Genomic DNA, 17,588 nt, shown 5'->3' with positions numbered 1-17,588 from the left:
TTATGTTTTCATAATGTTTCATTAAGGAAAATAGAGGGATATTTAGGAAAACACTATCAATTTCCAAGATGATACTATAGAGGGCAACCATTTAATAAGTACTTACATGGGCCATGCACCATGTTAAGTGCTCTATGGACATTTTAGTTTAATTAGTAAACAATCGTGTGAGGTACGTATTATTATCCCCATTTTGAAAATCAAGTAAATGAGTCTCAGTGAGGTTAAATAATTTAGTCAAGATTATGCAGCCAGCATGAGTCAGAATTGAAATTCAGTCTGATCCTGAGTTTTACATTCCCTCCTGTGCCCTGTTATACTACCAAAGTCTTAAACTCGGAGAAATTTACAAGCATGTTTCTAGTTAAACACACACATGAATGGTTTTAGTTTTGCTTATATGACAGAGCATGTGCAAAATGGTCCTTTTTCTTTTAACCATTTTAAAACTGCCAGCGATAAGCGACCTTTCTGTTCTCTACTCACTGAATTAAAACATACATGTTTTAAAGAAAAATAAAATCATTCTGTTTAGCTCTTGGAAGCCTCTGTTTCTCACACTGTTTTCTTTGTAACTTATTTATCTTTCTTATATCTCTTCTGGCCCCCGATATGCCTGTAGGTGGGCTGGATCCTTTCTATCCTGGATGAACTGCAGCTGAGCCCTCAGCCTCCCGTGGGGGTCCTTCCTCTGGGGACTGGGAATGACCTGGCTCGAACTCTCAACTGGGGAGGGGTAAGAACTGCTCTCAGGGACTGCCCATATCATCAAACAACAAACCGAATTCCAGATCCACCGATGTTCTAATGGAAGCGGGGGGTGGTAACTGCTGCTGTTGTCCAAGGCATAAGTTAGAGTTTGGAATCAAAGTGCCCTTGAGCCCTTATTTGGTCTGGTAGCTTCTTCGGTTTAAACTTATAATCAGCTAGAAGGGAAAGGAAAGCTTAGTATGAGAGAAATAATAGTGGTTAGTACATAGGCCTGCGGCTTTTTGAGGTATCCACTAAAAGATAGTTCGTGAGTTTGGCCTCAAGTCTGTGTGTAAAAGGATCATACAGACTTCAGTTAATCCAGACTCTCAGCCCCAGCTATGATAGCAAATCTGGTTCAACTTTACAAGCCTGACTTGGGAGAGTTATGACTTTTTTTTTTGAACATTTTTTTTTTTTATTAGTGCCATCAGAGCTTTGGCTGTATAGGTACTTACCTGTCCTTTCCACAATGAAGCCAACTTCAGGCAAGCTTGGGGGAAATTGTTCTGCAGTTGCTAAACAGCCATTTATTTCCTTATGTATTTTATAGTACTAAGATAGTAGGAAGGCACACTATATATACATACGCTGTGTATATATACATATACATACACATATACAGCCCCACCAACATTTATTTATTTATTTTTGAGACAGAGTCTCGTTCTGTCGCCAGGCTAAAGTGCAGTGGTGAATCTCGGCTCACTGCAACCTCCGCCTCCCAGGTTCAAGCAATTCTCCTGCCTCAGCCTCCCGAGTAGCTGGGATTACAGGTGCCTGCCACCCTGTGCAGCATTTTTTTTTTTTGTATGTTTATTAGAGACAGGGTTTCACCATGTTGGCCAGGCTGGTCTCGAACTCCTGACCTCGTGATCCACCAGCCTCGGCCTTCCAAAGTGCTGGGATTACAGGCGTGAGTCACTGCGCCTGGCCCCCACAAACTTTTTATCTGCTCATAGGAGAGCATTACCTGGGCTGGGCTTCGTGAAAATTATATTCAGATGCTTAGCAGATGTTAGTTGACCTTTGGGCAGATTAATCTTCCACAGGTCTTTTTTTAAAGTAGGTAGTGTAGAAATAAAAAATGTATTTACATGGGGCAACTAAGGTTATTATCAGTGTTAACTTCTCCCTTCCAAATCAGTGCCTTGAATATTCCAAATCAGTGCCTTGAATATTGAGGACAGTCTATCTTGCTGTCAGTCATGGATCTTCAAGGATTAAGTAGCTCCCTAACAGGGCCATCCCTCAGTGAGACTTGCCTAAGGTCTTGGGAAGAATGGTGTCCTCCAAGGACGTCAGGGAGAGGTGGTTGAGAGGGAATGTTAATAGACAAACATTGTCAATCCTATCCCTCCTTGATTCTTTCCTTGCCTCTCCAAACACATTTGTTTTGTGTTTCCCCCAAATTCCTCTAGTGAGAGCCACGAGGAGTCCTGTTTTTTACTCTGATAAAAGTAGCCATCCAGCCTCCAGTATGACCCTTAATGTGTACCGGTGACTATTGGTTCTTGCTGTTGACAAAAAATATTCCTGAGCGCAAACCAGCCAGAGCTAGTGTTTCTATGTATCTTACAGTATTGTCTCAAATATACCTCAAGGTGAAAAATTTGCTCTCCAAACCTTGCTAATTACAAAATAAACAGAATATAGCGGCTTGGCTCTTCCTTGCATAGAATAGCATTAGCTTCGCTGTTCTCCACTCTAGACAGCAATGGATATGTTCTCTGATTCCTCAGGGCTACACTGATGAGCCTGTTTCTAAGATCCTGTGCCAAGTGGAAGATGGGACAATTGTACAGCTAGATCGCTGGAACCTCCATGTGGAAAGAAACCCCGACTTGCCTCCAGAAGAACTTGAAGATGGCGTATGTAAGGTTAGAAAGTTTTTTGTTCTTCAGAAAGGAACCCTGGAGCATCGGCCTGAGCTACACGAAATAAATTCCTGGCTGGAGAGTCATGTGCTGATGAATTCCTATGAGATAATGTGATAGTGTTTGAGTTGATGGCTACTAGGGCTATGGGTATAGTAGTACCACCTAATGATTCTGCCCCAATGACCTCTAAAGACCTAGATTCCATACCTGCTTCCAAAGCTCAGGGAGCTCTTCTCTGTCTTCAGCCTCTGCACTAGAAAGGCATGTATTCTGTCTTAATCATTCATGTTAGTAGCAAATAACTTATGAGAAGATGAAGAAATATGTTAATTTGGAAGCAATGGGAGCTTATTCTTTCAGTAGAAGTACAAACTCCTGAGATTTCAGGCCTGCTATAAAATACATCGTATGTTGAGGAAGTATTAACTATGCCAATTTTATCACTTTGGTGGGACTTGAAGATACGTCAATAAATGTTTTGACTTCATGTTATTTAAAAAAAAATGACTTAATTTAGATTCAAGCTGCATGTGTGCAAGTTTGTTTCATGGACATATTACATGATGCTGAGGTTTGGGATATGATTGATCCCATCACCCAGATAGTGAGCATAGTAACCAACAGGTTTTCAATGCTTGCACCTCTCCTTGCCTCCCCACTCTAGTGGTCCCCAGTGTCTATTGTTGCCATCTTTATGTCCAGACTTCATGTTTTCTTTTAGTGACTGAGCTTTTATTTCAACCAAAAAGCCAACCAAGGGATATATTAATACTGTGAGCCTTCAGTTGATCCTTCGGTTCTAAGTTATGGCCTCAATTTCAGATAAATTTGGGAGGCTGCTGAGTAGCCACTTCCCTCATATTACTTTCCACTTTCCTTCTGTGATTGAAGTTTCAAACTCTGTATGTGTAAGAATCTCCAGGTGTGTTTGTTAAAATGCAGATTACAAGGCCCAGTCCCCAGAGATTCTGATTAAGTAAATGCAAGTTAAGGATCAGGCATCTGGACTTTAAATAGTATCCCAGTTATAGTGAACCATGCCATTTATTGAGGCTAAGATTTCATGGATGTTTCAGGCTTATAATAGATTAAACCCCATATCATTTTAGATTTAGATAAAACCAACACCTATTAGCATCCTGATCCTGATCAATTTAATTACATATATTATAATTTAATAGATGTTCAGGTTTCTTACTTGGCTAAATGAGATTAAAACATGTTTTACTCTGTCTTTATGGTTTTTTCACCTAAACTAAGATCCTGAAATTCTAGTAGATTTCTAGTAGATATCATGATTGCTCAGCTGAATTCAAGTTTATAATGTCACAATGTTGTTTAAACAACAAGTATCATCTTGAGATGTGATGCTTTTTTATAATGTGTTTGACTTATAGAAATTGGATAGAAAACAGCTGAAATATAAAGAAGAGTACCATATGGATATTTTAAGTTTCTTTTCCTACTAAACTTGGAATGGTTAGATGTGCAATAGAAATCCATATTTAATTCTCTTTCCAACAGCTTAAGAAATGGAAAGACTTCTTGGTGTAGCCAGGGAACACCAATCCAGATCAATCCAGATAATTAAAGGGTTTTTTAAAAAGGGGTTTTTAAAGAGATGTATGGGAAACTGGGGCAAGTTTTCCTGGAAAATATAAATAACTTAAAAACAGACTAAAGTGGGATATGATTTAGGTGATGGTGACCAGATGTTCTCCTTAGCTATCAGTAGATGTTAAGACGTGGGTTAGAATTGTGGCCAAAAGAACATAAATGGTAGAGGAGATGAACATGTCTGTGCTTTTGGCAGGATCACCAACCCATGCTGTCATTACTAAGAACTGGTATTTTGTTTAAGTGCAGGAACTGGATATTCTCAAATAAGAAGCCTGAAGAGTGAGACATGATTTTGGCATTGTTCTATGTGTTTAGTTTCTCTCCTGGTCCTTCATTTAGTTGAGACCATTTCTAAGAGTTCACTTGGACTCTGAATCATTCATTACATAGGCTTTGAATCAAGAGCTTCCATGTGGGGTCATTCCTTACTTTCATTAGAGACCAAGCCAGTCCAATTTTCTTTTTTCTGCTTTTATATCTCTCTTGCTCTCTCTCTTATTTCACTTTTCTCTTAATGAAAGAAAATTCTCCTTGTAGTGAAACAGAAAATCTTGCTGATCAAGGGGCATATGAAATACTGTAAAAAACATACTTTTGAAATCTTGAGGGTTAAAACACTTATCTCTCAGAGAAGACAGGTACAGTTCAATTTGGGACACAAACCAGATAATTAGCTGGAAACATTTCTCATCTTTATTTACTTTAATATTTACCTTTCACTTGAGTTGCAGAAGGAAAAGTGGGAGAACCAGCCATTCCCATTCTCGCATTTTCCACATGCTTTCTTAATTGTTGTAACATTGAACTGAAGCTTAAAATCACATTAGTTTTGCAGATTTAATGCAGGATTTGAGGCTGCAGAGTTCTCTTCATTCAACTTGCACTGGTAACAGCCAGAGACCCAAAGGACTCTAGGAAGGAAAGTTAAAGCTTACATTGCATCTGTGTGGCTGTGTTTTCAGATTTCATGGTCATAATAAAGATATAAGGGTTGATAGATTAAACGAGAACTTGAATAATACTAATATGTATTTTTGTTGTTGTTTTTCTCTCTAGGCCAGCAGTAACTGAATGAGTCACATTGTCCTATTTTTTTTTTTTTTTGTGAGACGGAGTCTTGCTCTGTCACCCAGGCTGGAGTGCAGTGGCACGATCTCGGCTCACTGCAGGCTCCGCCTCCCGGGTTCCCACCATTCTCCTGCCTCAGCCTCCTGAGTAGCTGGGACTACGGGTGCCTGCCACTATGCCCGGCTAATTTTTTTTGTATTCTTTAGTAGAGATGGGTTTCACTGTGTTAGCCAGGATGGTCTCGATCTCCTGACCTCGTGATCCGCCCGCCTCGGCCTCCCAGAGTGCTGGGATTACAGGCGTGAGCCACCGTGCCTGGCCACATTGCCCTATTTTTTATATGACTTATGTAAAAAAAAAAAAAAGTGTGTGTGTGTGTTTGTGTGTGTGTGTGTGTGTGTATGTGTGTGTGTATATATATATATATAGAAAGAGAGAGAGAGAAAGATAAAATAGGTGATGGGTAAACAAGTTAAATATTCATTTTACATTACAGTATTGGTTTGCTGAATATAAATTCTTGAAAAAAGTGTATCCACTGAATAAATTGGTTAGACATCATCTTTACAATTGAATTTACTTTCTAGGTTTGCTTAGTGAATTATTCTTTGTAACTATTGCAAATATATATCCCTCAGCTTAACGAGTTCCTGTTATTACAGCATCTATAAGAATGGTTCTTATTTAATAATTTGTATTTGTAGCTCTTATATCTTATACTATTTATGATTCTTGAGAAAATTACTTGATTTTAGCTTTCACTAATGAATTAACCCAATAATTTCCTGTTCTTTCTACATAAGCACCCTCCACTTCGAGTTGTGGCTGATCTGTCTCTTGGGGACTTCTTCAGAGATAGGGGTCCGGCTTTAGGTTTTATTCTTCTCTTTCTGCCTGGCCACACACAATTTTGCCTCTGTCTTTGTTTATCATTGCAGCTCCCTCTGAATGTTTTCAATAACTACTTCAGCCTTGGATTTGATGCTCATGTCACACTGGAGTTCCATGAATCCAGAGGTGAGGACAACGTCCCATTTCCATCTCCCAGGGAGGAAGTTTCTAGCAGGTGTTTTGCATGTTCCCTTTTGTTTGTATATCACTTACGCGTTTACAGTGGGCTTCAGTGCTGTTTCATTTTAACCTTCAGGATGACTCTGGGAGCTAGACAGGACACGAGCTTCTTACAAATGGAACCCTGAGACCTAGTTGCTCAGACAGATGGAACCCTGAGACCTAGTTGTCCAGGGTCTCAAAGGCAGTAAAAGGCAGGACTAGATGTGTGTTCCAGGTCTCAGGATTGTTAATCTTTGTGTTCTACTGGAAGTTCTGAAGTGAGTAAAATACTAAGAAGTGATAGAGACTATTACTGAAGTCACTAGGATATTCTTTAGCTTCACAAAACACTATTAAAGTGCAACACTACATAACCAGAGCCATTGAAACATGGTAGCAAAAACAAAAACGTCCCCACTGTATAAAAGAAAGAGGCATCTTAGAACAATGGAGGAGCTATAGGTAGTTTAGGTTGAAAGAATAGGATGTAATGGTGATGGGATTAATTAGGAAGGTACTAGGCATCCCCACTGAGTGATACAGAGGTGTGAATGAAACCATGTAGTGATTTCGGGTACTAAAAGAGATGGAGTCAAGATTAGGGGAACACAATTTTTGAAAGAGAAGACAAAATAATGACATGCTATTAAATATTTCATCAATATTTTCTTATGCCATTTAGAACTGAGAAAGTTTAGGGTTTTGACTTATGTTTTGTAGTCCCAATTGATCTCTCTCTCTCTTGCTTTCTGTCTCGTTCTCTCTCTTAAACTCTCTTATTAATATAGCTATACTATATATCCATGTCTATGCCTGTGTCTATATCTGTATCTAGTGCCTTCTGACTATATATAACCAGAACCATGCTAGGATGTAGATTATCAAGAGACTTGTGAGATAAAGTCATAAATGAGAAGTACTTTACTTTTTTCCCTCCAGGTTATGTAAGAAAGGAAGTGGTGTTTAGAGTTTTTGCATACTTTGGAATTTGAAATAACAGAGCACTAAAAGCCAGAATTCAGATTTTCAGATTCTGGTAATGACATGAAAATTCTGATCATGCACTTAGGCACCAGAAGTCAAGAGTGATGCTACAGGATTAAAAACCACTAGAGTATAAAATACAAGTAGGAAACAGATATTCAAAGTCTCTTACTGGATCCAGAAATGTTAGTAGACTTTGACCTTCCTGGTTTCACAAGGTTTTGAGACGACAGACTCTGTAAAGGTCAAATTCTGTGCCAAGCAAGAACAATACTGTTTGAAGAGAAAGTCATAGTTTGGTATTCCTCTCTGATTGGCTAGAAAATCACAGCTAGAAGGGATGATTGATAACAGAACCTCAAATATCCTGAGTCAGAAACACTTCCACTTTCCCCCTCCCTGCCTTAGACAGTTCTTGGATATCAGATATTCAGAGGGACCTACCTTAGGGCCAACGTTTATGACCTGATACCCTTCCTATATTTAAGGAGAGTTAATTTGGGAAGTAAATGGGGGATTTTATTCTTCATTTCTTACCCCATTTTTTATCCCATATTCTTTAGCAGAATCCGGATCCTAGGCTTCTTAATAAAATACCCCAAACTTCTTAATAATACCTGTAAAGTAACACAATTATCACTAATACATAGATTTCCAAAAATAGACATGAAAAGAGGTCTAAATGAATAAGTGGCCAATAATGAGCTCATTCAGTGAGCTCATTGAGCTCAAGTGAGTCTCGTCTTTAGTCTAACTAATCCGGAAGTTTTTCTAATGATTCACTTCCTTGTACTATGATGAAGTTTCTATGCATCAGAGTGAGAAGGGAGCAGGGAGAGACCCTTACATGGAAATACCAGGCTTAGAAGAAAATTCTTTTGGGGAAAGTGTTTTTCTCTTTTATTTTAAGCTGTAGGACTATTTTAGAGTGGAATATGCAAATTGTTGTGTGTGTGAACGTGTACATTTATATGCGTGTGATTATAAAACAAAAGATGTTAAGCATTAATCTTTGTGTAGTCTAGTTTATTGCTGAGGCGTATTGTATTTTGATGCAGTATGAATGGAATTGTAAACATTTCCCCTGCACGTAAATCAGAGTCTTTGAGGAAAATCAGCCACTGAAGGGCTGCTAAGGGAGAATTGATATTGATTGGAATTAATAGGTACAATATTCATGCAGGTGAGATAGAGGTGGTAAAAAAAATAAATATCTATAAGATATTGGAACCAGATTTTGCTGATACACTTAGACCAGACGTATGGACTTTTCAGTAGCTGTTAATCTGCTTTATTAACATTAAATTAAAAAATTATTTGTCTATGAAATATATAATTCAGTGAGTAGTCTTTTTTTTTTAACTGTTTCTGTTCATTTGTATTTTCCCCTTATTTTTAACTAGTTAGTCAAGAAATCTTAAGCTGAGCTATAGAAGAAAAAACAGGATAAGCAAGACCACATTTTTAATTGTGGCAAGCTTACTTATTTTGTCAGATAGTGAGTGGCTGTTCTCAAACCAAGAAAACTCATAGTGAGACTTTAAACTGTTTTCCAACACAGGCACTGTCTACGACTTCATGGATCATTTGCCATAAAATACCTGAAGGGTAACGCAAAGGCTCGTGAAAGCTGTTGTGAAAAAATAGCTTGGATAGTAGAATCTATGAGGTATTAGTCAAGAAAATGTAGTACTTTTAAGTTGAGAATTATGCCAATATATCTACATAAAAATGGGTAATTCATATAAATCTCATTAAAGGAGAATTTTTAAAAATTTAACTGTGGAAAAAATTTTTAGCACAGATATAAGTATAGCCCATCAAATGGACACTTCTCAGCATAACTACACATAGTGTATTTCTTTTAGAAGGAATAATTAAACTGGCATTAATTCCCATTTTTATGTCTATTCCAAACACAAGCCAAATTCAAAAACATGTTTAATTACATTTGGAAGCTGCATATGTAGCTTATGGAAGTCATGCCCTATGAAAGTCAAAGTAAATAATCACTTTTCCACCTCCTTCCACCTTTCCCTGTTATCCCAGCCCAGTATCCCTGTGAACCCTCCAGTTTTTACAAAGCATCTAGAGTGTCTCCATCTTTAATGTGCTTGAGAATCACCTGGAGAGCTAGTTAAGCCCCTCCACAGATGTATAGACTCCACATTCAGTCATTCTGACTCAGTCAATCTGGCTAGCACCTAATCATTTGCATTTCTAACAAGTTCACAGTTAATGTCAGTGATGCCAGTTTGTAGCTACACATTTATAGTCCTGGATTACTGTCCCTGTAGCACTGGGCCACTGTACTAACTGGCCTGGAACTAGGGGAAAGATGATAACCAAACCATGGGATCTATTGGATCTGTAGGATGGGAGGGAGTTGGGGAGGAAGTGGGAGTGCTAATCTAAGTCGCTACCTTTAATGAGGTCTCCATAACAAAACTACCTTTCCTCTTTCACAGAAGCAAATCCAGAGAAATTCAACAGTCGTTTTCGAAATAAAATGTTCTATGCAGGGGTAGGTATACATTTTATTTTATAATTACTACATATTACTTAGTGCCAATGCACTGTGTAATAAAGTTGCAAACTACATTAGAAATAATCACATATACATTTCATTTATATATGTCTGTATATGGTTACTGTTTAATGTCTGGGCTTAAGAATGAAGGTGAGGTGTATTTAAGTTAGCTGTCAGAAAGAGAGTTGGTGTTCCTCATCTTTGAGCTTGTAAGGAAGCCCTGAGTCTTCATGTTGAACAAGAGAGGATGCTATTCAAAGAGGAATGTGAGAAACAAACATCAAAGACAATGTAAGAAATGGGGGAATTGTGTAGACTGAGGATGTCTGAAGAATCTTAGGGAAGAATGTAGTTTTCACCAGGGTGCACACATTGACGTTTGGATTAGAAACTGGCAGAATATGGGGTGTTTTTCATGGATGCATATGTGAGATTAAAGAGGGTGCCTTCTTTTTCCTTCTTTTGTTTCTCAGGCACGTTCATAGAAGTAAATAGAGAATGGAAAAAAAAGGCATCCAAAATACCAGTACGGTTTAAATTTATGCCACTGGATAGGAGGAGTTTAACTAAAAGGCGTTTGGAAGCTGCATATGTAGTTTATGGAAGTCAAGCCCTGTGACACTCAGAGCAAATAAGGAAAAATCTTAGTGGAAAGACTGTATCAGCACTTAATGGACAAGGAAAGTGGTCAGAATAGGTTGTCTAAATAAACCTTCCAATGACCCTCAAATTGTCTACTTTTTCTCTCTCATTCTGTGCTCTTAAATTTTATAGTGGAACTATAAATTATAGTTTGGAGACAAAGAAAAATTTCAACTTGACAACTACTGCACTGCTTTACTTTGGATTCTGCAGAAAGAGAACATGTTTAGACTTTTTGCATACTTTGGAATCCTTGGAATCTAGGATATGGAAGCAGGGATTTGGTATAACCATATAATTATGAATTTCTTCTTCTTTGTTTCCCTGTGGTATAGGCAGCTTTTTCTGACTTCCTACAGAGAAGTTCTAGAGATCTGTCCAAACATGTTAAAGTTGTTGTAAGTATTGAATATGTTGATTTATTTCATTTGGATATGACATGAATGCCGCAAAAAGTGAACTCCCAAATACTTAGTTTATATATTTAATCACTGGACTACATAGAACTTTGGAGATCATTTTGTGTAGTTCATTCAATCTACACTTATGTATCAGGCACTGTCTTAGTTGCTGGGGATGAAGATAAATGAAAAGACTAGTTTCACTCCTGAAGAAACTCACAGTTCAGTTGTGAAGAAGGTCACATAAGTCACTTCAGAACAATAAAATTGTTATTCAACAATGTGTACAATATGGTTGTGGCACAAAGGGAGAAGTGATAATTCTGGCTATGGTGGGGTCAGGAAGACCTTTATCCAAAAAAAAAAAAAAATGATGTTAGCTGGGTCTTAAAGCATAAATCAGTTCTCTCCAAACAATTATCTTTATTCCAGGATAATCTGAGGAGTCTCCGTTTTAGAACGAAGTATTGATTTCATTATTTTGTGGTGACTCACTCTCCCACCTGGTTGAGGTTCCTCACCGCTGGATGGATTTTTGTGTGTGTGTGGTGTTTCTTCCTGAGTCTGTATATCAGGTTGCGGATATATGCTGCTTGGGGGCAAGGGAGAGAGAAATTTATCTTTCTCTAGGTGACCCATTCAAAAATAGAATAAAATTAGGTATTAAGAAGGATATTAATGTTTCCTTATAGTAACCCAGTTAAAACAAGGAACGAACATGACCTTGTTGCACATAGTTGTGTAAGTAAATGACAGAATGAGAAAGAGAAAAAAATATATAGATGGAAAAGAAGGGATGAGAATATCACAATGCTTGAATTTATCATGTCATATGTAAAGAATAAGATTAACTTTGACGGGCTGGGTGCGGTGGCTCACGCCTGTAATCCTAGCACTTTGGGAGGCTGAGGCAGCTGGATTGCCTGAGCTCAAGAGTTTGAGACCAGCCTGGGCAAAATGGTGAAACCCCATCTCTACTAAAATACAAAAAATTAGCTGGGCATGGTGGTGTGTGCCTGTAGTCCCAGCTATTCTGGAGGCTGAGACAGGAGAATCACTTGAACCTGGGAGGCAGAGGCTGCAGTGAGCCGAGACCACACCACTGCACTCCAGTCTGGGCAACAGAGCGACACTCTGTCTAAAAAAAAAAAAATAATTTTGACAAGACAGAACAGAACAAAATATATACATGGAAATAGAGAAAAATACATCATCTTAAACTAATGAGAATATGAAGAAATATAAAGATCATGAAAATATAAAAATTAAAATGTGTAATCACCAGTAAAGCATGTATAAGACATGAATCTCTCAAACTAGTTGTAACAAGAGACAAAGGCCTTTACCACTGCTATTAACAACCCTTGACATCCCTTTCAGATGTTTCAGTTCTCATACGATAAAAGTAAAAAGTAAGTATCTTTTAGTAGTGGAGACTCTTGAGACTGAAATATGGCCCATTGAACTATGAGGATTATTATTTTGATAAAATCGTGGCCATCAAATTTAAGTAGCAGCCACCTTATATTAAACTGTTTCTTCAGCTGCCTGCAGCCTAGCCAAAATTAAACTTTACTGCCCTCTCCAGTGTGTTTTACATTTACAGGCACATCCGCAATACCTGCCAGCAGACCCAGTGATTGCTGGGCGGTGGCCATATGGAATGGCAGTGTACTGTGCAAGTCACCGTATTGATATCAAACTCTGTACACTTCCTAACTGCTAGAGAGTTTTCTCTCTCACATCTCAGTCCCCTTGATGATACATGTCTCATGCGTGGGTGACTTTATAGTAGAGTCTAAAAGATGCTTGCAGAGAGGCCAAAAGGGCAGCAAATAACTAGGAAAGATGTGAAATCAGCCTATACATGTAATGTTAAAGGTGGAATATTTATATCAATTGTATCTTCTCTTATCAGGAGGAAAAAAAGCATTATAACTATGTGTAAACATCTGGGATTTAGCTAGGTCTAGCTTTGCGAGGTATATGACTTTGGGGAAATCCTTTAACAAACTTTCAGAGGAGTCTGCTTTCTTCATCTGTCAAATAGGTGTAAAAAGACATGTCTTTGAAGCAATGGTTTTTGACCATTGTGCTGTGACATAGAGGGATAGAAGGGTACTTTACAATGACATCATTCTATGTTTTCTTGAGTGTGAGATGAAAAGGATGGAAGGTTAGCAAGAGTGATTAGATGTCTACCCAACAACAGACTATCTTTTCTTTGTGAAGGTGAAGTCAGTGTTTCTAATGCAATAGCTAATAATGTCTCATAGAGATACAAAATATGTATGTGAATACTAGACTGAGAAAACACAAAACAACAGTAAAAACCTGCATATAGCAGTATTTGTTCCATTTTCCATATTTTCTTCTTGTTATCAATATATGAGCTTGTACAAAGGAACATATTTTGCATGCAAATATGTCCCTTTGTGTGTATTTGAAATTGGGAAAAAGTTGAAAAATGGTATTCTAAAGGAATAGTACAGTTTATTGCAATTATATATATATATATATATATATATAAACTCTGTAAAGCAGTATATGGTGTAAAGCAGACATTTTCATATGATTTGATGAGTTCCCAGAATCACTAACATGTTTCCCAGAAGGGAAAAGTAGAAAGTTAAAAAATGAATTCTGTTATAAACACAATAATATTTATTACAATCTTTCTGCAATGCAACCATAATGCTTTGTACACTATTAATGTCTCACATCCTAGGTTTCAAGTTTTAGTTGCTTACAACATGCAACTTTGACATTTACCATGTCTACTTTTTTATTCATTGGCATAGTCATTTATAAACTCATTTCAAGTTCTTAAGTAAGTTGGAAGATGTTTGCTTAGTAGTTTAGAGTACTAGAAAAACACCTTTAATGTCTAGAATTTGATTACTAAGTTATATTTGAAAATAGTTTTTTTATTTAAAATTGTAAGATTTCTTGGAAACAGTTCTTTGAGAATACGCATGAAAATTAGGCTGTATTGAGATCAACTGGGAAAAAACGCAGGTGCTGGAGACAACTTGACCACTAGCAAAATCATTATACTTAGATTGAAGCTGATCCTAAAGAACTCTTTCAAAATTTGCAGGGAGCTTGGGGATGCTTTGCTCCTCTCTCCAAACGAGAAAGTAATGGGGAAATTCTGTGATAAGGGTATGAGGAAAGCAAATATCAGAGCAGGCTTTACACCTTTGACATTGCAAAGTCGATAGTCATGACTCGAGTTATTCTCTTTTGCCCTTTGTCACCAGTGGGAAATGAGAAAGGAACAGGAAAGACTTTCCCTTGATTTATCAAAGGATAAAGCACCAGCTGATCACGGAAGCCATGTTCAAGGGTCGTTGAGGCCAAGCTGGGCTGAGACTCTTGATTCCCAGGTCTAAACTCCAGGAAAACAGTGAATCTTAGAAGTCTAAAGTCTGAATGGCCAGGCGCGGTGGCTCACGCCTGTAATCCCAGCACTTTGAGAGGCCAAGGTGGGCGGATCACCTGAGGTCAGGAGTTCGAGACCAGCCTGGCTAACACAGTGAAACCCTGTCTCTTCTAAAAAATACAAAAAATTAGCCAGGTGTGGTGGCGGGCACCTGTAATTCCAGCTACTTGGGAGGCTGAGGCAGGAGAGTCGCTTGAACCTGGGAGGCGGAGGTTGCAGTGAGCCAAGATTGCACCATTGCCCTTCAACCTAGGCGTCTGTACAAGATTAAATTTGTAAGAACAAACCACGAATGAAGATCATACTAGTGTATAATAGATACCTTTTCAAAAGTTTGCGGTACATAGATTTTTTAAAAAGTCTTCAAAATATTTGACATTTTCAAAATAAAAATTGTCTCCAAAAACAGAGAAAATAAATCACTATATTTATGACTTGTTTGAATCAGATAATGATGGTGACGAATACTACTGCTTTAACTTGAGGCTTCTTTCTTTTCATTCTTTTACATATTCATAAATCTTTTAATATTGACACCATCAGTCTAGATAACTAATAATCATCCATTGTTAGGAATGATAGTATTTCCCTTGATTGTCAGACCAGAGAAAAAATCATTCTAATCAAATGGAGGTTTTGTTCTTACCTTAAGTGCAAACAAAACCAAGCTCTGTACCCTGGTCCAGTAAAGCTATAACCAGAATATATTTTTAATCATTGTGACCGGCATTCACTTAAGCAGAGATAGGGCAAGGAGAAAGAGACCATGGTGTGTACTATTGTCAAATTAGTTATCTCTGATAACTTTTTAGACTTGTGACTACTTCACAACCTCTTTTCTGTTTTGATTGTTTCAGTGTGATGGAACAGATCTCACCCCAAAGATTCAGGAACTGAAGTTCCAGTGTATAGTATTTTTAAATATACCCAGGTAAGCTCTGTTTATATTGTTTCCTTGGTTTGACATGAACTCTGACTTGAGGTTGTCTGTTTTCATAACAGAAAAGTTTCAGATGTAAACAATGAAGATCAGTTATCTAAGTGGAAAATTAAACATTTCTAGATCTGATAATTCATTCTCTGATTTGGTTTATTCAGTGTTCTTTGTGGTTGGTGGTTTTGTGCATCATGTGGCATGCATTGTCTGTACTTACCCATCTTTAAGCAACCCAGGCACCCCTCTTGACTGGAACATCTCAATTTATTTCTAAATTACTGTTCTCCTCCTCTCCCCCTCTAAGAATGAGAGAATTGAAATACTTTTTTTTTTTTGTTCTCAGTTTCCTAAAATCTCTTAAACCATCCAGTCTGATTCGAGTGTGGAATTCATTCAAAATTGTTGCCAGATGATTGCTTTGAAAAATAGGATCAGTTAGAATATTGTTTTCTAGCCAGGATGTCAACTCTCCTTGGTGCTATTAACGCACCTCAGGAGAAGGGATATTTAAGATAACTAGACTCAAAATAAACATATTATCTCAGTGGCATAAATTGTGTTCTAGGCCCTGAAGCCAAGATTTTGGAAGGGATGGATCTGTAACCATTTATTTGCCTGCCAAACAACTCAGACAGAAAATCTGCAAATACGTTGTATTTAGACTGAATTTAATTGAAATGAGAGTTGTATGTAAATCTGTGGCTAGGAATGATGGTCATAGTCTCCTGATTATTCTTGGCAGTGCTCAATATAGTCAGTTACAATTTTATTCCAGAAATATTTGCAGCTTAATTGAAGTGGAAGGCCTTGATTCTCAGAAAGCATTATTTATTACTTTGCTTTATTATTCTTTCCCTTGTCTTTCCTCTTTTCTCTCTTTTGTTTCTTCTCCCTCTTTCCCATCTATGTTCTCCTTCCTCTATTTCTTCAATTTCTTTTGTTTCCCCTTCTCTTTCTAATCTCTTATCTGTATTTCATCTCTTCTTCACTCTGTCTTCCACAGTTACCTTTCCCTTCTCCTGTGAGTACCTCTTATTTTGCTTATGTATTAATGGCAAATGCTTCCCACTTCATTTCCCTGTCTCTTTTCTACTGGCATCTTTCTTTAAGACCAAATTCTGAAACCACCTATAGACAATTCATGATATATCATAGAAAACAGACATACAAGAATCATAGTGAGAAATATAAATAATGAATGAAGAGAATGTTGGATACCACGGGATACTTTTGTTGCAAAATTATGGCCCATTTTCACAGCTTGGTATTTTGTAGATGATAAGAAGTGCATTTTATTTTCTATTGGAAGGTGTGTACCAAGAATGGAAAACTGTTTTTATGTTTAATAAACGTTGGATGTAACTACAAACTACCACCTCATGATAGTCATGAGAAGGATGGGACGTATTTACTTCTGTCTTTCATCTTCTCTTGCAGATATTGTGCTGGCACAATGCCCTGGGGAAACCCAGGAGATCACCACGATTTCGAACCTCAGCGTCATGATGATGGTTATATTGAAGTCATTGGATTTACCATGGCCTCTTTGGTGAGCAAAACAACTATTTTATTAAAATGAAATGTATTTTAGTCACAGAGTTTATTCAATTCACAGGACTTTAGTTAACTTTTTCTCCTGCTTTATCAAGTTACAAATTTTATGAATTATAGAGTTGCTTAGGAAAAACAAGAAAAAAATCATCATTTATGTCACTAAGGAAACTGATGCATATTTGTTTGAATCTCAAGAATAAATGAGTATCACTTCTTATTTTTCCTGATTAATTTTCTACCAGAATGAAAACTTTTTATGCTAATTAAAAACATTACACCAGGCTGGGTGTGGTGGCTTCACGCCTGTAATCCCAGCACTTAGGGAGGCCAAGGTGGGTGGATCAACTGAGGTCAAGAATTCCAGACAAGCCTGACCAACATGGTGAAACCTGCCTCTACTAAAAAACAAAAATTAGCTGAGTATGATGTGCTGCCTGCAATTCCAGCTACTGGGAGGCTGATGCAGGAGAATTGCTTGAACCCAGGAGGCAAAGGTTGCAGTGAGCTGAAATTGTGCCATGGCACTCCAGCCTGGGTGGCGAGTGAAACTCCATCTCAAAAAGAAAAAAAAAAAAAAAGAAAGAAAATTACACCATAGAAACATCCCAGCATTGGCACAGAAGCCATAGCATTTTATACTTTTTTGATTAACTGAGGACTTTTTGTGTTTAGGTAAAAAAGAAACGGTAGCAACTTGTGGCTATCCATCTTACTTACGAATGAA

The 17,588-nt window shown here is 37.6% G+C and overlaps 1 protein-coding gene across 31 annotated transcripts in view; it reads left to right on the top strand.

Moving 5' to 3' along the window:
- Positions 1 to 17,588, top strand: part of DGKI (diacylglycerol kinase iota) — a 459,668-nt gene that overhangs the window by 258,678 nt on the left and 183,402 nt on the right. For all 31 annotated transcript variants that reach the window (XM_015448096.4, XM_065542619.2, XM_015448091.4 and 28 more), the window contains 7 exons: positions 623 to 736; positions 2,493 to 2,630; positions 6,257 to 6,335; positions 9,824 to 9,879; positions 10,863 to 10,925; positions 15,231 to 15,304; positions 16,748 to 16,859. In XM_015448096.4, coding sequence (XP_015303582.2) covers positions 623 to 736; positions 2,493 to 2,630; positions 6,257 to 6,335; positions 9,824 to 9,879; positions 10,863 to 10,925; positions 15,231 to 15,304; positions 16,748 to 16,859 — 636 coding nt within the window. The remainder of the gene's footprint in view (positions 1 to 622; positions 737 to 2,492; positions 2,631 to 6,256; positions 6,336 to 9,823; positions 9,880 to 10,862; positions 10,926 to 15,230; positions 15,305 to 16,747; positions 16,860 to 17,588) is intronic.

The sequence above is a fragment of the Macaca fascicularis genome, chromosome 3 (genome assembly GCF_037993035.2).
Source record: "Macaca fascicularis isolate 582-1 chromosome 3, T2T-MFA8v1.1".
Classification (NCBI taxonomy): domain Eukaryota; kingdom Metazoa; phylum Chordata; class Mammalia; order Primates; family Cercopithecidae; genus Macaca; species Macaca fascicularis.
This window is presented reverse-complemented; position numbering and strand designations above follow the sequence as displayed.